Source organism: Anguilla rostrata, chromosome 6 (assembly GCF_018555375.3).
Source record: "Anguilla rostrata isolate EN2019 chromosome 6, ASM1855537v3, whole genome shotgun sequence".
In the NCBI taxonomy this organism is placed as follows: Eukaryota; Metazoa; Chordata; class Actinopteri; order Anguilliformes; family Anguillidae; genus Anguilla; species Anguilla rostrata.
The window spans coordinates 51,784,385-51,805,695 of NC_057938.1; the positions used below are offsets into that span (position 1 = coordinate 51,784,385).

At 48.0% G+C, this 21,311-nt stretch overlaps 1 protein-coding gene across 2 annotated transcripts in view; it reads right to left on the reverse strand.

Moving 5' to 3' along the window:
• Positions 1-19: 19 nt before the first annotated feature.
• Positions 20-21,311, reverse strand: part of sesn1 (sestrin 1) — a 50,158-nt gene continuing 28,866 nt past the window's right edge. Inside the window, exons 1-10 of one of the 2 annotated variants that reach the window (XM_064340446.1) lie at positions 6,689-6,959; positions 5,567-5,632; positions 5,140-5,340; positions 4,812-4,994; positions 3,931-4,161; positions 3,242-3,389; positions 2,595-2,707; positions 2,272-2,462; positions 1,746-1,890; positions 20-1,556 (exon numbers count right to left, since the gene is read on the reverse strand). In XM_064340446.1, the coding sequence (XP_064196516.1) occupies positions 1,470-1,556; positions 1,746-1,890; positions 2,272-2,462; positions 2,595-2,707; positions 3,242-3,389; positions 3,931-4,161; positions 4,812-4,994; positions 5,140-5,340; positions 5,567-5,632; positions 6,689-6,790 (1,467 nt within the window). In that variant the 5' untranslated portion in view covers positions 6,791-6,959 and the 3' untranslated portion in view covers positions 20-1,469. Of the gene's footprint in view, positions 1,557-1,745; positions 1,891-2,271; positions 2,463-2,594; positions 2,708-3,241; positions 3,390-3,930; positions 4,162-4,811; positions 4,995-5,139; positions 5,341-5,566; positions 5,633-6,688; positions 6,960-21,311 lie in introns of those variants that run through there. The other variant, XM_064340445.1, reaches the window with a different exon arrangement.

A 21,311-nucleotide genomic window follows, 5' to 3' on the forward strand; every position in this document is an offset into this window, starting at 1 on the left:
ATTAGTTTTGAGCTCTGCACCAAATATGAAAACACTTTATTATTCTTTATAAAAACGCCAGTAACTGACACCATCCTCTGTGAAAACCTCAACGCTCCATACAAAGCCTTCTGATAAAAATGTACCTTCTCTCCACGTTCCTCCTCCTCTTGGATTTTTCCATCCAACCATTTCAACCTTCGTCTGAATCCAGTAATTTACCGGGTGAAGTAAACAAGACAATAACAAACAGCATATACTGGTTACATTTCAACAGTAATAACTAGCACGTTATCCCCTGTCTGCAGCTATGCAGATAAGGAACAGCGACCCCCCCCCCCCTGCTCCCGCCCCCCTCGCTTGCATCTTTGAGGGGGGGTGGGCAGGGTGCTGAAGGGTGAAGAACAGTGCTCAGGACGAGCACACGCAGAGGTATTTATATTCAAATGCAAAACTGAAAATGTTAGATGCCCCCCCACATCCCACACTCCCCCCCCCCCCCCTCGTATGGAAGACAAGTGAGGATAAGGACGAAGGAGGGAAGCGCTTACGCAGGAAGACTGTTTAACAGGACTAAAGCTTTGTGTCAAAAAAGAACAAAATATAACAGAACAAACAAAAAAAAAAAAAGTTTGTTGTTTGTCGTTCTACAGCAGAAGCAGTCTTCCTCCGCAAAAAGTGTTTTGCGTTTGAAATTCCAAAGGCTACAAAGGTCAAATATAAACTGGATCACAATGTAGACTCAAAAAAAAAAAAAACAAGAGGGGGAGGGGGGCGGGTGGTTTCTCAGGAGTAAACCACCGGGGTAGGCTCAGACAGTTTTTACACTCTTGTGTTAGCTTAGCTTAGCATGAGCAGCTGTGCTTTTTTTGGGGGGGGGGAGGAGGAGGGGGGCATGGCAGCATCCCGTCCCAGAGTCCCTCTCTCTCTCTCTCTCTCTCTCCTCCCGTCTCGTTACCGGCCGCGCGCTATGTCAGGCACGCGCCGCGCAGCCAGGTAGCGCCTCTCAGTCTCAGCTGCCACCGCGTCACACTGTTTTTAATACGAATAAAGAGACTAAACATCGTAGCGTAGCCTAGCCTAGCCTAGCGCGCTGGCGCGGACGCCGCGGCAGGTTCACACGCACACGCGCGCGCGAGCGCCGCTGCGCAGGAACGGCGTACGCTAGCCTTCAGCTTCCCGTACTTCAGGCGACGAGCCGTGGGTGGACTTCGGGCCGAGGCGCGCCCCCCTGATGCTGAGGAGGGGGGGGGGGGTTTTGGCACAATTGGAGCAGCCCCATCAAGTCAGTTTGTCCAGCTGTAGGTTCAAATGACTTTTTTGTTGTTTTTTCGTCTTTTGTTTTTTTTTTTTTTCTTTCGCCGTCCGTCGTGAAAGTATTGACGTCACATTCAGGCTTCTTTGAAATGTCCACGAGAGCACACACAAAGAAATAATGGAAAAAAAACGGATAACAACAAAAGGACAAAAAACAAATACGAAAAATCACTTCATGTCATATAGCGAGTTATGGCTCTCAGAGCATACAGCAGTTCAGCCTGCATCCGCGCTTCCATAAGAAGCAAATTTACGTGGACCTGCAGAAAGAGAAAGAGAGAGAGAGAGGGAGGGGGAGAGAGAGGGAGGGGGGGAGAGAGCAACTTCTGTTACGATCATGCATTTCAGTCTTTGCCTGAGAGCCATTTTCTTTTTCCAAATACAAGAATAGTCCCATTACCAGAAATATTTGTCATTTAAAACCTGTGCACAGGACACACGCCGCCTACCTTTTCGGAGTGCTGAAATTGTCTCCAGAAGCTTTCATACATTCTTTTGGTGATCTTCTCCGGACTGCAGACCACCGTCTTGATATATACTTTGAAGTTGCGATCCAGCAGCTGGTTTATCTCCCCGTAGTCATAGTCATCATATCTGAGAGAGGGAGGAGAAACAGGCCTGTTAGTCTTGGCACTGACACTACAGATCATGGATATTTTTTCCATTTAAACTTCCTCATGCTTTTATATTGACTGCATCGTCTCAAAGTAGCAGAAAAGGGTCAGGTAAAAGTGACATTACAGCACATGCGCTAAAAACTATTCCTAAGTATTCCTAAGTAGAGATACTAGAAGAGGAGTTCTTGCTTTAGCGTGACCATGGACTTCGGATTCAGGTAAACAGTCAAACATGCAAACAAAGGTCTAGGTTGTCTGCGTCTTCTCTCTTCTCACACAGGCTGGTTTACAGCCGAGGTAGCTAAAAAACCACCCTTATTGCTTATGCCCCAAATCATCAGTATCCTCAGCTGCTGACCTGATGCCAAACATGCAGTGTATGTAGTTCCAGATAGCCCGCCGCAGAGTGGAGGTGTCCACGTCTTTGTGCGTCGCCATGGTGTTGTATGTCAGGTTGTAAGCCATCTGGAACTTCTCATCCAGTAGCTGCCCCACGTCTGGGTACAGGCGGTTGACCAAGGAGTACCCATGATCCTCCCAGCTGTAGTCCTGAGGAGAACGGACTACAGGTTACCTGACCGAATGGCACTTTGTGGGGGGTTCACCCCCCCCCCCATAACCCCACTTTGTGACAACAGCGAATCTGAAGCCCAGCGCCCGGTCCCCGCCCCGAGGTCGTACCTGGACTCTGAAGGTGGGCACGTGCTCCCCTCGTCTGGAGAAGTCCTTGTAGCCGTAACTGGGGTCCTCAAAATGGCGGGAAACGTCTCTCGAGGGCACCATCTCTTCGTCCTCTGCAGGGGTGAGGAAGAGGAGGGGGGAGGTCAGCACACAGACTTACCTATCCACCTGTTGACAGTGCTGGACACGAGCTGAACGTCTACTGAGACAGCGCTTGGAATGAGGTCTTGCTGTGTAACCCTAAAGCTTTTTTTTGTGAGTGTAAACTCGTCTGTTATTCATTTCCTGGTTCTGAAAGGCAGAAAATCAGAACGCTGTTTACATGAAGAGAAAAGCTCTTGCGTAACCATGACCTAGCCAGTCATCAGTCATACATAACGTTATGTATGACTGATGCTCACTGGATCCAAAGTATTCGGCTAAAAAAAAATAACCGAGGTGCTATTTTATCCCCCCCCCCCCATTTCGGTGGTGAGAGTTGGCGTGCGGCGGCTTCTCTCGCCCGTGAGTCATGTGACCACGGCGCGAGCGAGGACGGCCGAGGTGTGAAAGGGAGCAGATGGTCTGGCCGAGCAGCGGTGGCGATGGAGGGATGGAGGGATGGGGGGGTGGAGAGAGAGAGAGAGAGAGGGGGGAGGGGTGCGTACCTGCGGCGCCCACCAGCATGCTCTCCGTCTTCTCCCGCTCGAAGCGCGTGGTCATCTCCTCCTGCGTGGCCTCCTCCTCGTCTCGGCACTCCTGCAGCTGCTTCATCTTCTCCATCAGCACCTCCACCTCGCACGACGCCTCCGTCCCCTGGAGAGGACACAACAGGGTCAGCTCGGTTGTGGACGGGGGGGGGGGGCTGTGTGGGACGTGCGCTACGGGCCAGGCCCTCCGCCAAAAATAGGCCGTCTGTCCATTCGCCGCCAGTGTCCAAAAAAAAAAAAAAAAAGGCACTGGCTTGGACGCCCTCCCGCAAATTTTGCATCAGCGAGCGCCATTTAATGGCCATTCACAAGAGCACTCGTCCAGAGTCACAAGCGCCAAGAATCCTTCTCAGTCCTGACAGATGCAATGAAAAAGCACGCCTTTTGGAAAGCACTTTAAAAAATGTAAAGTCAATTAATGAACAGCACAGTGATAAAAATAGATGCTGTGTGGAAAAACAAAATCTATAGGAATGCTATCAAGACCAGATATAGATTTGATTTTTTAAAGCTCTCCAGTGTAACGCATCTTCCCTTTGGAGAGGCGAAAAATAGGGTTCACTCTGCGAGCATTTTTTCGAGGAATGACACTTGAGTGACAGGGACGCTGCAGCAGAGGCCCCTCCCACTGGGACGGCCCCGCTCACCTGATGGTTGCAGTGCATCTCCACCATGGCCCCGTTGCCGTTGGCGATGTCGCACGCGCAGTAGCCGCTGACGGAGGGGGGGCGGAAGGTGTGGCCCCCGTCGCAGTGGATCTCGGGGGTGATCCCGCAGCCGAAGGCGTAGGACGCCAGGGAGTGGTAGTGTGTGAGCAGCACCACCGCGTGGATCAGCTCGGCCAACGACCAGCTGTGCTCCTCAGTCTTCAGCAGGTGCTGTGGAAAGCGGTCGCCAAAACGGATCAATGCAACAAGCCATAAAAAATAACAAGGGTCTTCAAAACCCCCCCCCTGCCGCCCAAATCAATACAACAGCCAAAAAAATAGCCATGGTCTTCAAACCCACCCGACCAAATCAATACAACAGCCAACAAAATCACCGTGATCTTCAAACCCCCACCAAATCAATACGACAGCCAAAAAAATGACCATGGTCTTCACAACCCCCCTGCCCAATCAATGCGACAGCCAAAAGAATAACAAGGGTCTTCAACACTGACTGTGAAAAACAGACTGTCACAATTATGAAGATCTACAGGGTCTGCAACCCTGGTCCTGGAGAGCCACAGGTTCTGCACTTAATTAATGAATTAGAGCAGCTGATTACATGGTTAACTAACCTCACCTGGTTACCTGGGTCTGAACTGGGTGCTGATTTTAAGGTGAAAACAAAGACCAGTAGGAGATTGTGGCTCTCCAGGAGCAGGGCAGCAGACGCCTGATCTACACAGAAGGTTCTATGAAAGCCACATGTCCACAGACATGTAGCATAGCTACACGTATGTAAAGAGCCAGTGATAAATTAGCCAGGTCACTGTGACATCAGCAGACCGCAGGAGGGACAGCCGTGCGCGTCATGAACGTACCTCTATGTGCGCTTTGGTCACCAGCCACGGGCGGTGAGCCAGGATTTTGTTGAGCTCCCCCAGGTTCTGGAGCTTCTGCGGGGCCCCCTCCAGGCCGTTCAGCCATTTGGGGTCCCCCCCCACGTGCAGGAAGCCGCTGACATGCAGGTTGACCAGGTAGGAACACTGGTGCCGGGCTGCAGCCTAGGAAACACACACACACACACAGTTAACCAGGTGCAAATGTTAAGCGTGATGTCATAATGTGGAACCTGTCCAACCCCCGCTCCATTGTGACATCGTGCCCCTCATTGTGACATCACCGCCCCACCTCCCGAAGAGCCCTTACCATTATGCCGATGTAGTGACGATACTGCAGAGAGAGGGGGCCGTCCATCTGGAGCAGGTAATGCTGCGTCCGCAGGAAGCTCTCCAGGTAGCGGGGGTGGAAGCCCATCACCAAGGAGATGTTGTCGAGGCGTCCCATCGTGGAAAACGCGTCCTGAAATATCGACTGCGTCCTAGCATCCACTTTGCTAACCTGGAGTATCTGACGGGGGAGAGAGGGGCAAGGGTCGGTGAAACGGAACGCACGAAAATCCATCAATGCCCGAGTTCGTCTGTGCGATGGCAAACTGACAAAAGTGTGGAAAACAAATATGAAAGAACTTTCCTTCCTGTGCATAAACTCCTGAAAAGCCCACAGAGCTAGACTGAATTACAGCATGCCCTGAATACCTGCTGTCCCAAGACAATAGGTGTGCATGTTGCAGTACCTCTTTCTCTGGGATAAATCTGCTTGGTCCACTTCCTATAGGTCTTGGGATCCTCACTCCGATTTCCTGTAAGACAAAACAGTTTTATTTTTTTATTTTTAAATGTACCATACTTTGGAGTCAAATGGTCCAGGTGATTGTCTTGTCAAAAATAATCAACCCAAACTCTAAAATACCCATTTGTGTTTAGCCTAAAAACCTGTTTTTTATGCTTTGTCAAGGGTGTATAAGAAAATTAGCCTTGCTGTTGAAATTATCCTTATGAAATTATAATCAATCTTTCTTTTTTTTTCTTTTTTTGAAAAATAAAATTAAATCCGAAATGTGCGTTAGGTTACATTTTGGCAGTATGCCCAGAACATAAAGTATTGTACTTCTCAAGGAGTATCAAATCTCACTCGTCTCGACAGACCGCTACACTCCTCGGGTGATTTTGGACAGATTTTTAGCACTAACATCTGTTTAGAGGCTAAAGCAGACTGTACAACCGAACTGCGGTCACAGTTGGTAGCAGCTTTGCGATGCACAAAGTGATGACGGATGATTTGATACGTGCACCTACAGCAACCTATACTGTACGTGTACTGCTAAGGCGACATCGGCTCCGTTGTCCTTGCTTACCAAGCACAACAGCACGGTATTCAGATAATGACAGTCAACCGATAAACTGACAGGCGTTTGTGCACATGCAAGTTAATTGTTTGATTTCACAACGCCAAAAACAATAAGGCGCAACACGGTCGTTTCTTTCAAATGCATTACGCATTCCTTCCAAGGCAATGAATGAACGAACGGCGAGCCGGAGCGCAGACCATTGTTCTTATGCTGCAGTTGAACCACAGTGGACGTTCACAACATTAAGTTACGAACCATGGAGCAAAAAAATAAAAATAAAAAAGTGACAAAAAAAAAACAAGGTTTCCTTGATTCAATGCAGAGAAGTTCCAAGCAAATTTTAAGGGACGCATACGCGTCTCTAGCACAAAGAGAAGACTGCAGCTCCTTAGTTCTCGATGAAACGACTCTTGAACTTGACAATCGAACAAAGAATCCGATGCATCGGCGTAGCTATGTACATATTCCTTTCCCGAAGCATTGAAATGCGTTTTCAAATATATTTACCTTTTTACTGAGACGTTCACAAGGAGCGCATATGTTGAACAACTGTGACACTGTAAAAGATCCGTTTTCCGTAGGTTCGTTGGCTGATGTGGCGTGTCTCATTATGCGTCTTATTTACCCGGAATTTTTGTTTCTTCGTTACTTCTAATCAAAACGAATACTGTTTTAAAATAGTTCCTGGAGTCGGCTTTGATCCATGGAGCAGTGACAGCGTCCACACTCAGCTGTTCGTTGGTCGGGCAGCTCGATAATAAAGCAGAACACTGGTGGCTCAGAGCCTTTCTTGGGTAAATAAGCTACAGTCGGTACAACTGACGTTTCGAATAACCAATCACAGCCACGCGTGTTCGTACGCATCCAATTAGATAAAGAGGAGGGGTACAAGGGACGGGCTCATTACCAGGGCACTGCAAAGTAAAGGAAAAAGACAAATAAGTGCCCATTCATTTCCTGCTTATTGAAAATACAGTAGTCGAAATGGTTGTTGATTCATGTATTGCGTCCTCATTAAAATATTACATAACATACTTAATGTGGCTTTCAAAAACTGTAACTATTGTTCGTTTTCGGCATAAACTAACCAAGATAAACAATCTAGTCTAGTATTCGCCAAAGAGCTGCTAAATAAAGAACAGTTTAGCTGGCGTCGTTTATTTCACTCAGATCCGTATTCCGTCATATTTAATTGAACAACTTAAAAGCGCACTACTTTACTATTGGCAGTTATAGCTGCTGTAGACCCAACTAATTTACCATAAACAGTTGCAGAGGATAGTTGACAAACTGCCTTTTCGTAACGTCACCGTCGAAAGTTGAGCTCGCTTGAAAATCCTGGCAAGCCGAGAAAGGTGTAAACAAGTCAGCGCGAGGCTACATTTCCCCTAGTCTATTCATATTCCCTGAGCAAGCAGTTGAGTCAAGATAACCGTAATAACGGAATCAGATCGACAACGGTTTAGCCAGCTGGGCTAGCAAGCAGGCGTGTTAGCTAAACGCGATAGGACTAGTCTGCTCAGAATTAAACCCAGATAATTATTTTTTTTAAGTGTCAGTCCGTATTCCAAAGTTGAAGTGCCTTGTAAAAACATATTACTTAAATCCCTGGGACGAATGTCAAGGTTGCTCTATCCGTCATCAACCTCCCCATCTCTCATGTTAACTCTATCAAATGTTAATTTTATTGTTTGGTCAGCATGTTCAGTGTTCATTCTTACACAGAGAAATCGATGTCAGTAAACAAGAGTAAGCTATATGCATTGTCATGAACAGCCGTCTGGCCAGAGCAGATATGCACGTTTTATGCTTTGTCAAGGGCGTATGAGCGAAAGAACCCTGCAGGTGAAAATCTCCTTGTGCAATTAAATCAACATTCACATCGCTTTTCATAAACGGAGACTGAGCAGTGTTGGCAAACGCTCATTTACTTCAACATAGCCTACTGCAGACTTAAAAACCGAAGGAAAAAACAATACATCTGAATCGATTAGAGGTTCTAGACCATCTTCTTAATTTACATTAAAGTACATCGCTGCTTGCTGATAACTGAATTTGTTGTGCAATGAAGGTAATGTAGCCAATAACAATACGAGAAAACAAGGTGGATGGACAAATAACGTGCGCAGGTCTACTAGAATAGTAATAACAACCCTATGCGAGAAACCGGTTTTTAGACGGACCGCTGCAAGCCACATACTGTAAGAGCTCGTCAGTTTGGCACGGGCTGCAAGTCAGATAGTCGCCATTCAGCAAGTTCATTGTGTACCGCTGGCCAAGCTGTAAACGGGCCTGGGGAACCACAGTCAGCACTATGCTGGGAAATAGCTTTAAGCTCCATGGCTCAGCAAACCAAGGATGGGCTGGTGTGGACCAGGCTTAGGCCTATTAAAGCCCTGCCAAAATGATTGTCAAGTGGCAAACTTCGGGAGCTTTACTGTGCCCGGGGAACAAAACCAACCTGACACTTTGGGAGGAGTGCTACGCTGTGAGAACATTTTGAAATGCTCAGCTGAAAATGAACTATAATGCATGATTATAGCAATATATAGTTATAACACACACAGGCACACATGCATGCACACACACACACACACACACACACACACAGTGTCTTCACAGTTTCCCTCTCCTTCCCTCCTTTTGGAAATACGTCTAAATGCAATACATTCTTTAAAGGTGTTCCAAATAACATTAAAAACCAGACTATGCCTTAGTAATTATTCACCCCCTTTACATTAACAACCTAATTTGGACCAGGTGTATTTTCTAGAGATCACACTAAATATGATAATGAGGTCCACCTATGTCGATTATTTAATTCACCTGTGTTCAAATGCGTGATTGTGTTTGCAGAAGAAACATCAACTTTGTGAGGTCTCGCAAGTGAAACAGCAGATCAGATCAGTCGCACAGTCATAAAGACCTAGGAACTGCCTGTGGAACTTCAAGACCCAAGATGTTAGGAGGTAACAAAGATGTTAGTAGGTAAAAAGTCTGAAGCCACTTCTGAGAGGCCGACATCAAGCCACACCAGCAGTTTGCCAGAAGCCATGTGACAGACCCTGAGGGCCTTCTGTGGTCTGATGAGACTAAAGTTGAGCTCTTGAGGCCTGAAAGCAAAGTCACAAACCAAACCCAGCCCATCACCCAGCTAAACACCATCCCAAACATCAAGTCCGGCAGTGGGCAGCATCATGCTATGGAGTTGCTTTTCAGAAGGAGGGACCGGGAAAACTTGCCATCGAGGACAAGATGGATGGAGACAAATATAGGCAAATCCCTAAAGGAGTAGCTGTTTCAGTCTGAGCGATAGCTGTGTTTAGAATACAAACGCAAATACGAATAGGTAACTTTATTGTCTACATGGTGGAAACTAGGATGGCTATTCGTGCTCCAACAGGATAATGACCCCAAAGGCATTACAAAAATTGCCAAGTAATGGTGCAAAAACAAGAAGGTCACTATTTTGGAATGGTCCAGCCAACGCCCAGACTGAAATCCCACTGTGGGGGCGTGGTGAATGAAAATACTGTTGTTGAAGAAAAAACGTTTTTTCTTACATCATGAATGTGCTGAATTTCTTGGGTTGAAGAAGGGGGGGGGGGAGGCTGACAAGGTCAGATAAACAGATATAAATTAAAATGGTGGCAGCAGACCCAGTTTCAAAACGTGAATGTGAAAAAATGAATTTCGAAAAATTCATGAATCCATCGTTTGACGGCATCTAAAAATCAATTGCAAATGGGGGGGGGTCCCAACAGTCCCTGCTTACACCAAGAACGGAAGTATGGACGAACCATTAATGCACGGTATTCTCCTAAAATTGTCAATGCACCAGGCTGTCAATCCCAATTTGAAACCAGATAATCCGGTAGGTTGACACCTACAATATCAGGGCTCCTCTTAGATCAACTCTGTGTCTGTGTGTATGTGTTTATGTAATTATATATATATATATATATATAAATATATAAAATGTGTGTGTACGTGTAGTGTAAGGACAGGATGAAATAAACATCTCAAACACAAAGACAGTGAAGAGAAACAATCCAAGGAGCACAAATCTTGTACCAAAGAGAGTGCTTCAGCACTGTGTCCGGTGTGTGTGTGTGTGTGTGTGTGTGTGTATGTACTCAAAACGATACTACGACTCCACTTGCCTGTTGAGTATCATTTACATGAAGTGTCTGACACTCAACGGAAGCTCACCTGTGTACATCAAGATGGAGAGCAGCTCACACACCTGCCCTGCTTTAAATGACCTTGTGACACTCCTCCTGGTCACCTCAGCCAAACATTACAGCCCACAGTGCCAAACATTGCTCGAACAGGTATGTGAATCACTCGATAACGTGACTCGGGTTCACTGCAGTGCAGAACCTTTATTTCAGCCGACGGATGCCAGCCAGTGGGGGAGGAGTAGGTGTGCTCTCGTCCAAGGAAGCTTGTGAAACTTAAAAAGTTTTGTTCGGTAATGCTCATTTGAACACCCCGGAACAATACGAAATGCAGCGCAGTTTCGATTCAAACGCAGCGCAGTCTCCATTCAAACGCAGCGCAGTCTCCATTAAAACGCAGCGCAGTCTCCATTCAAACGCAGCTACAGTGCGCACTAAAGCTCGCATGCCCTAACCCACATCAAGCGAGGGCGCAGCTTTAATAAAATCCCCGTTCTGCGTTCCCTCATAAGCTGCTCCCAAAAGCTGCGGAAACAAACCCTTACGCACTCCGTAATTCCCCAGTCTCCGGAGTGCTCATAGGGGAAACACTCCGAGAAGCGTCCAAATGAGACAAACAAGTGGAAAAAGATAATGTATATATATATAAAACCCAAGGATAACACGACAGAACAGCTTTCAAACAACACAAAGGGAAGGGGAGTTTTTTTTTGGAATATGTAGAGTTCCTCTCTTGGCTCCACCGGCCTTCTCGGTTAATATGCAGATTCACCAGTTGGCAGTACGGCCAGAGGGGACCGGCATCCTTTTCACAAGGTCACAGCGGCTCCTCGCTGCACTGCAAGCTTTTTCGCGAATCCCACGGCACGCCGCGGACGCCGCTGCAGCAGCAGCAGCAGCAGCCTTCTGGGGGGTTGGGGGGGGGGGTCATGTGACTTTAAAGGGGGTCACCCGTTTCCTTTTCCGCCTCAAAGAGAAAAGAAGAGAAGAGAAAGGGTGAGAGAAATGCATGTGTTATCCCCGGCGCTGCTGCGTGTGTCCTCACGGGGAAAAGGGCAAAAAGCATTTTACAGAAGCTTTACATACCCAGCGCTACTTTGATTTGATTTACACCGTTGACACAACGCATGCAAAAAACGATACGTTTTCCTACAGGCACTTCTAAGCTGCCTGGAAACAATCATTTCAGGAAAATGGCAAACGGGTTTAAATGCAGTGCTTTCGTTTTGTAAGACGTATGAATGTATGTGCTTTTTAATCAAAGGCGAAACAAACAAACAAACAACAAAAAAAAATCTTTGGCAAAACTGAAGTGAGTTGATGGTGTTCAGCCGTTTTTTCACACAGGACCGAAGCGAAACCGCAGAAGCCGGGTGTTCAACAAGTGGCAGAAGTTGCCTGACACAGTCGTCTCAACCAGTTCAAACCTGACTTTTTCACTTTGCAGAAAAAATAAAAACAATGACATAAGCCTAGCAACAAGCGCTGACCAATCAGAGTGCAGAATAACAGTTACAGGGTCCAACCCTTTTTTTTTTTTTTGTTCCCCTTGCACTCTGAAAACCTCTGTTACAGCACAAACTTGTGCGGCAGTGACTATCTTCATAACAAGGCAGGCAATTTATTTTACAAGAAAATTCAGGAACTGCTATATAAACACCTATTCCAGAGCCATAATTAGTAGACCCCTGTTTTTGTTTTGAACTCCACGCACTTTATGCATAAAACTTCAACAAACAAGCTCTACTGTCACTAAAAAACACCAACATATTTTCCCACAAGGATAGCATATCCAGCATCATCCTATTAAATTTCCCATTTTTTTCTTATTGTTAAAACTGAAGATATGTTTGATATGTTATGTCAAAACACCAGCCTGGCGAAAATGTAGTGTAATGACAGAGCACTTTTAAACTGTATCCTCGTTTAAAACAGTCCCTCTGTCCCCAGGTTCTATGAATTGTTTACTTGGTGATTAAAAGTTAAGTATGCGATTGTAAAGCAGTTTATAACTGGAGGACAACATTAGTGAAGCCCAGAAATTCAGGCTCGAGCAGTCGCTGCAGCGGCCAAGAACATTGACTCAGAAAACTCCCTCCTGTAACACTACAAGCCTTTCTGAGCAAGATTTCGTAAATGTAGGAAAAAAAAGCCCACCCAGTTTTTTTAATCCCCCTTTATTCTTTTCTGACAACCTGCAAAGCCCCAGAGTGTTGGTAGGACTATTCCATCCCTCCTACATGGGACCCTTCTCAGTCCATTTGGGACTGGAGCCCATTGCACCCCTCTCTACATGGGACCCCTCCTCAGTCCATTTGGGACTGGAGCCCATCGCACCCCTCTCAACATCAGACCCTCCTCAGCCTATTTATGAGTGCAGGCCTCTGCAGTGCCCCCTGCTGGCCACCCCTTCATTTAACAATCTGTCCCAACAGTCACTGCCACTTCGGAAGCTGATGCAGACTCCCAGCCAATGAGAGGAGCTGTTCCTGTACAGGTCGGGGGGGGGTGGGGGGGTGGGAGCTGTCTCCCTGGCCCACTCCACAGCCCCCACAGGACCCACAGTCGTACCCAGCTCCGGCATGCTGTTGCGTTTTCGACAGGCAGAACACCTGTAGCCCACCAGGGCTCCTCTGTAAATGGATCGCAGAAGACACGGCGCAGGGGCCCTATTCAAACTGAAACTCTCTGGTGTCTGTGGCTGACCCACATACCCAACCTACCCCCATCTCCCTTCCTCCCCCTCTTCTCTAAATCTGAGCTCGTCTTCATCGGCTTCTGGACGCGGGGTTCTGGTTCAGCCCGCCTCAGCGGTGCCCCCCCCCCTCCCCGAAATGAACGCGACCTGCTTCCCACGCCACACGGTCGGGCGTATTTTTACAAAAAATAAAATGAACACGTTTTCTTAAAAAAGAGGAAAAAGAAACAGTGCGAAAGGAGAACAAACGCACTCTCGTGCTCCAGGCGCCCCCATTTTCCCTGGCTACCGATGTGGAGTTTCCAGAAGCTTCCGGAAGTTTCCAGGCGTGTGCTTCCAGAGGTTTTTCCCACACGCGAGGAAGCGCCGGTTCCCCTTGGATGTTATTACAGGGGGGAGGGGCTCCCAGCTGCCACAGCAGGGCGCCCGGAGCAACGGCACTGAGAAGGAGAAATAAAACCGCCACGCCGCTATCTTTAGAAACGCGTGTTTAAAAAAAAAACAAAAAAAAGTGAAACTTCCCAGCAGCCCCGTCGGTTTTCGGCAGGCCGGCCCAGGGGCTCGCCCGTTTCGGGATTCGGGCGCGATCTGGGGCAGGGTGGCCGCCCCCTCGCTGTTGGGTGGCTGGTGAGGCACTGAGGCTCAAGCTCACCTTCAGAATCCACCCAAATTCCACAGCTCTCCGCCAGTCCACTCAAATGATTCCGGTAAGCATGTTTTCCAGTTAGTCTGCACGTGCGATTTCTAATGAGAGGTGCGGGACAGTAAATTTATTTCTTTGTTTTGGACCATACGGGCTTCTGTACTTAAATGAACCCACGGCTAGTTTAAAAGTCACATTCATCTTCCTTAAACAAATTTAAGGATATTGTAAATCATAATGAATAAATATGGGAACTGCTTGGATCACTGCAGACAATAACATCCCTTGTTCCTCATATGATTTCCCCTCGCCACCACAGTGTACAGGAAAGGTATTATCACCCAATTAGCTTCAGCGGCACAGACATATTTATCAAAGTCAACCAAGACAAACAGAGCCGGGCATCTGTAACTGCTGGTCATTTGAAAAGAGGCTGATCCCATCAACTCACAGACTCCAACAGAGTCGAGTGAATCAGAGCCAAGCACTGAATATTCCCTACTTCAGAGTTTTTAAAGTGCAGCCCACATTCCAACATTTCCATCATCAAGGACGAAGGAAAAAAAAAAAAAAACTAGAAATACCGCCTCGCGGTTGTATGCCCCCTCAACCAAGGCAAAAAAAAACGTGTTTTGTGAGGTCACAGTGACCTTGACCTTTGACCCACGGCTGTGCCGTCACGGAGGCATAGAAAGGTAAAACGGAGTGCTTGGATTCCTAGCAGAAATGGGGAGATGACGTGCCATCTTTCACAGGGGCTGGAGCTCAGATGGGTATATTCCATCATCAGGAGCCTCCCGCTTCACTGAAACTGTGGAAGGGCGTTTGGCAGACTCCAGTGCCCACGCCCCAGCGGTACTGGCACACGCCATACCCCCCGCCTCAGAGTGGCACCGCTGGGCATGAGCACCCGGGTTACGTCAAGCCCTTTTCTGACCACGGAAACGGCCGGGCGGGCGAGAGAGAGAGAGAGAGAAAGAGAGAGAGAGAGAGAGAGAGAGAGAGAGAGAGAGAGAGAGAGAGAGGCGCGATACGCACCGCTGCCCCCTGGGAAATTTCCCAGTGTCCGTTTCCTCATCAATACCAGATGAGCGCCCGCCCGTCGTCACAAAAGCCGGCTCGCAGAACCTAATCCCCGCGGCAACGGAGAAACTGAATGGCCGCCGTTAATAATTGAATCGCCTATGAAGCGCTGTTCGGCGGGCCCGGAAATAACACCGTTATAATAAACTGTTTTTATAAATAAAACCATCCGCCCTCGTCCTGCTATCGGTAAACACGGGGGCACAGGAAACAAGCAATCGAGGCGCCCTATTGGCTCCTGAAGTGGCAACTGAGGACATTCACCTTTTGGGGGACACAGTGTTCGCAAGGAACTTTCACTTGTTCTCAGTAACACCCACAAGCGCTTTGAAGCGAACGTCTGCACACCGCCAGTACAGATACGCATCTGTGCACCCGTGCCTCACACGCTTGCAAGCACACACACACTTCACCAGAACACGCACACACACATACCCGCACGCACACACACAGTCGTGTACAACCTTTTTTTAGCATACCTCTATAGAGCTAGATCCCCCACAAAAAAAAGCACGAACGTCACCCACTGAACAAAGGGTGAAAAGATCACCAGATGTGTGCAGTCATGGAAGACCAGAACATTTCTGTTCCTAGTCCACTCGCCCGTGAAACAGTTAAATCTAGACCCTCAATTTTCTTTTTCTTTTTTTTTGGAGGGGCGGGTGGGGGGGGGGGGGTGTTGTGCAAGGAAAGTGCTCTAAACGAAGACGTCGGCATTCGGTTAATTAACAACGAGGTCCGTAAATTCTTGCACGTGCCATGAGGAAATCTGCATGCATTGTAAAATGTCGTGGCGGCTCGGCCTTGTGTTTTTCCACTGTGGGTTCGGGAGCTCCTGACGGGTCTATCGAGACACCCCCCGGCAGGCCGAACACCGGAGCTCCACCCCCCATAACCAGCACACCGTGTTTTTCCACTGGGGGTTGGGGAGCCCCGTCCGGCCGGACGCTGGAGCACCGGCCTCCATAACCGAAAAACTTCCGCTCCGGCCAAAATGACATCACCCGCGTCTGGAAGCACGCGGATCAATAATTCACACGGGGCCGCACGCCAGACAGATTGGCCATTTCCCCTCCGCGACCTTCGCTCAGGGCGCGCGAAGGCAGAGGCAGCCGCACACCTGCAGCGCGAGAACACACACCCGCACACCTGCAGCGCGATACCAAACACCTGCACACCTGCAGCGCAAGAACAAACACCTGCACACCTGCAGCGCGAGAACACACACCTGCACACCTGAAACACGCAAACCGACGCAGACCATAACCCACAAAACAGGCTGATGATCAACAGAAGATCAGAAGGTGGCGGAAATCAGAGGAAGACAACAAAACTGAACTCTTTCAGAAGGTTAACATGTAGCACTAAATGTCGCAATCCCCTATGTTAATGTAACACTAATAAAAGAGATACAACGCCAGTATTTCAGCTTTATTCACACTTTCTTTGTGTCAAAATGAACAAGGGTGGCAATTTTCAGTGACCTTATGACTTAAAGTCAGTTAAAACAGGCAAGAAAAAGGCCCTGCAATAGGAGTTTATGTGTCCTCCAATCAAAACGCAAGGTTACCCCTGCTGTGTAATGCGGGGTTCAGCTTGTAAAGACCCCACACTGCGCTGTGCTGCGTTGTGCTTTTAGGGAAGGCAGCGGGAACTCGCTGAAAGGAACAGAGCTCGGCGGCTTTTGGGGGGTCGATCGCACGACACGCTCGAGTCCTTTCACAGCGCGCGCGACGAACAAACAAAAACAACAAAAAAACCGGCGGCGGCTAACAGCGTCGCCGGCTATCGCTCGGTAAACAGGAGCGGGGGTTACGTCGACGCTGAAAGGAAACGAAAACCGCGACCCCCGGCGCGCTCGGGGGTCAGAGCAGGACACCGCCGCTCTGCGCGGTTTCGACGGAGCGACCTCGATTAAAGAGAGGCCGATCGCTCGCTCTCGCAGCCTCTTGTTTGCTAAACTGCACGCCTGTCGGGAGACGACGAGGAAGAGGAAGAGAGAAAAATAAGACGCAGCGGTTTGTTTGTGGACGCGAGCGGCGGCTGACGAAACTGGTTTTTTTAATAAATGAAAACCCAGCGTGCACAGCGCCTCTCTTCCCGATACCCTCTCCTTCCCGGGACCTTCCGGTCGACACGAGCGCGGCTGCAGCCGGTTTAATCAGCCTCTGGTCCAGCAGCGTTGTTTCAACAGAACGAAGAAAACACCCCGCCCCCCCCTCCCTGCCCCTCCCACCCCCTTCCACCCTATCCCATCCTCTCCCATATCCCAACCCCACTCCCCCTCTCCGGGCACTGTCACAAAAGATTTTATCATCTCCCAGATAATTATATCTGCGGCGGCCTGGGACACAGAGCTCAACAGGTCCCTGATTTTAACAGCCTGCGAAGCTGTGAAGCCATAAACAAGAGAGAGAGAGAGAGAGAGAGAGAGAGAGAGGAAGAGAGCGAAAGAGAGAAAGAATAAAAACAGCTGTCCCAGAGATGTGTAACAGAAACGTGAAGTTCATTACCGCCCGTCAGGTGAAATTAGCGTGTCTTAAAATGGGACGTCCCGTCCCGACCTCAGTCTACGGCTAATGCCTAGTGCTCCTTACACAACTTCTAAAATCCTAACACCATCCTAACAACGGAGAGCATGTCGCGCTTAACGACCATCTTTCCTAAAAATCGCTGGTATTGTCATCCCTGAAACGTTCACACTGCACTGACTGACAAAAGACTGGTAAATCACAGGGGCTCACACACCATAGAGGATTCATGATCGTAATAAACTAGATCTTAAAAGACAAAAAGATAAACTCAAACCAGTTTGATATTCTCGCGAGGGTCGCGGACGAGCTTACGGCTGGATCGGCCGAGTCTCTGACCACGTCACACTAGAAGACTGTCGGTCACGGGTGCGATCGATCTCTTAAGACCCTGAAAATTAGTCAGAGACTACAAAAGCCTTGCTAAAATCGTGTAACGCGCACTAGGCATAAGCAAGTGCGACAGACGCGACAACGCAAACACCTCAAAGGCATCTAGGCCTTTCATCTGAGGCTCGCTCTTCCTCGGCCTCCCCAGAGAACACGTGCAAATGGTTACCGTACAGCGATTTAGCGAAACCTCAAACGCCACCTCAAAAAAAAACACGCCAGGCCCTCTTCCGGTCGGCCCTGGGCGCATCACAGTAATCGCGGCGATTTTCATAAATGGTGAGTCACAGGCGCGATTGAATCACACGCACCGAAAAGGAATCTGACCAAAATGTAGCCCGCCCTCTGTGCCATGGTCTTGAGGTGACAGCACAAAATAAAAATATGAGATTATCAGAGCTAAGTAGCGCACAACTACCAACTGCAAACAATGCCCTCCCCCCACCCCACCCCCACCCGAAAAAAAGACCTCCTTTTATCCGCTCTCAATTGTATTCTTTTTTTAAAAAAATTTTTATGGGAGTTTCAGATAGGACTCCTGGGCGTTTGGTCCAACTGACTCATTTTAGCCAAAGGGGCTAAAAATCGTTTAACTGCAGCGCGTTTGCTATCCAAGAAATTTACGCAAACTACGAGTTCACCGACAAGCCAGAGCAGTTAAAATAAATAAATAACTATTAATAACTGGAGGTAGAGGTTATTTACAAAGAGAGGCGAAGGAGCCTGCCAGCTACTCAACTCTCTCGACCTCCCCGACAAACACGGAGGAGTAGAACAGGTTCCGGGAGCTAGCGCTTTCAACTGACACAACAGGGCTGTGGAAAACAAGTTTGTTCGTACAGAGGGAGTCGGTGTCAGGCCGTTGCACGCGTGGTCAACAGTGCGAGCGAATGCCTCTGGGTTCACATCGTCCAATCGGTGAACATTTCTGCGGTCGGGCGGGTGTTATTCTCGGGGCCCTGTCAAACGGACGGCTTTGTCTCGGCGTTTCGGGGAGGTTGCCAACTCCAGACCCGCTGTGCCGCCTCATGCTTCCTGCCAGCCCAGCCGGAGTCATGGGTCTTCAGCCCGAAAACGTTGTTGTTGTTGCCGCTGATGCTGGAGGCCAATGAGGGACAGAGATGGGGGGTGGGGAGGGAGGGGGGCGCTTCTGTCTGACTAAAAATATCATCCTGACATCAGCATTCTAGGCCACATACATTGAAGGCTTGTTTTCAAGCTATTGGCAGATGCAAAAACTGGACCCAAAAATTCAAATGTTTCTTGCTGCTGGGAGTCAAAAAACATTTCAGAAGTATTTGTCCCATGAAAGACCGTCACCTAGAAAAGCTACTGAGGAATAAATTACTTATGATCCCTAAACATCACCGTGTTCTGACTGAAGGGGGAAGAGGTCACAAAAAAAAAGGGTACAACGAAGGGTCTATTGGAGTCCACTTCAGAGAAAAAGGGTTCCATTCAACAGACCCTACATTGACCGCATGACCCAGTCTAACCTCTGTTGTGCTGTCCGAAGTGCTGCTTCTACTTTATAGAACGTTAACAGCCACCTAGTGGCCAAACGCAGGTACTGTCACTACGATGGGGGAGCCGCTCGCCCGGCCAGCGCAGGACGCTACCGTTCCCAGGGCTTCCCCCAGTACAGGCCAAAAAGCGCCCGCCGTTCGACAAGACAATCTGGGACACCAGATGGCGGCCATCCCCCTGGTCACAGCTGCCTGTGGGCGCCAGACGCTGCTAAGTGAACTGGTGCTGGTCATACTTGGTAGGATTCTTGCTTGCTGAACAAGCTTACTCTACAGGGTTGGAGTCCTGATCGATGTGGTCACTTCTGGCACTACGATCCTTACTTCACTCTAGTGTTTCTTTGCGCCTACATCATGAAACTATGACTTGTTGTAAGTCGCTTCTGGTAAGGCGTCGCTAAATGCCTATAATGTAATGTAATGTAATGTAATACAACCTTCACCTGCTCCCACAGGGAGTTCACCGTTACCTCACAGTCATCCACAGGCTGCTGCTTCCAGTGAAAACCACCGAAACTAGCTGCTAATAAAAAAATGGCTTCTATTTAAAGGTCATTTAAAGGGAAACAAAAGAAAAACACAAACTCAAATAGCAAAAAATGGTTAATTAATAATACACCTCATTTGGTTCAGGACTCAAAAATAAATCAGTGCCAACTAACGTAAAGTACAGGAAAAGCAGAGGGACAGGCTAAGCCTAACACCGAAAACACAAAACAAGAGTTTGTCTCCTTCACCTAAAAGAATTTGGAACCATAAAATATAAAAAAAAGATTAGGGCACTTTCAGTCAAGAGTACATTGTTTTTTCAAAAGGACTATATTGTTGATTCTGCAATTTGGCAGTAAATTTAGAACATAATTAAGTTCTCTTTCGAGATTCACAATACATAATCACAGGTAAAAAGAACGAGTTGTGAGAATACGGAGCTATATAAGGAGCCGTAAACGGATCTTAATATTAAAAAACATGTTTTTTATGACAGACAATAACAATTCTGTGAGGTCAGGTGAAGTCTTAAGGCTCCAGAATGTTCTCCCTGGCTGTTTACTCAGAGCGATTGTCCTTCCCCGCAGGCGAAAGGACTTGTTTACCTGCCTCCTGGCAGCACCTGTTTGCTCCGCGAACGTTCTCTGCGTCACGGTGACTGACACCCAGGTAAATCGGCGGCGGTGTGCCAGCCTTCGCTGTCGTCCCCCCCAGAGCCAAAACGCTGCTCGGCTCGGCAACGGAGAAAAAAAATCGGCCAAGTCCTCCGTGTTTTACAAAAAAAAATAAAAAAATGTTATGAGTCTGCAAGACAGGTGCCAGAAATAACAACAGGGAAGACAACGGCACCTTACAGTTTGGCACTCTGTTAAAGTACATATGTATTTATAATGAGGAAAAAATATATAATGATTATTCCATGGAATCCGGCCCATTGTCTTAACAAATCCTTTAGCTGGGGGGGGGGGAACATTCCAGTACACAGGCATCTATCACAACTTTTCTCTCTCTCTCTTTCTCTCTCTCCTCCCTCTCTCCGCAGGCCTGTCAGGCCATATGTCCAGAAGCCTCGGGCTCGCCTAGACCGTCCATGCCCAGGACAGAGACTGCTGGCTGGGATGAAGGCACACCTGCCCTCCCCCCTGCCCTGGTGCTCTCAGGGGCTAGGCCTGCTTTTGAGGGAAGGTAACTGGAAAGCTAGCTGTTAAAAGAGTTACGTAACCTCCTTTCATCAAAACACGAGAGCTTTAAAGTCTGTGCCAGCAGCCCTGTGCCAATTGCCCCAGTCCTGCCCCTGAGGCCCATTACAGTTCCATTCCTCAGACTGTACCGACATGACAGTTTCATTCACAAAACAAAAGAAAAAAAAAGCGAAAATAGAGTAGTTAAACCCGTGTGGAAAAACAGTGTGCTGACGTACGCCATTTTGCACTACTTTTAAATACTTGATGTATAATTAACGCTTACATCAAGTGTCCTAAGTATAAAAACTTTTCCACGTGGAAATACAGAGCCACCACATACTCACACATTCTTTTTGTTTTTTTTTACACCTCATTTCCAATAGAGGCCATTGAAATATTTGACTT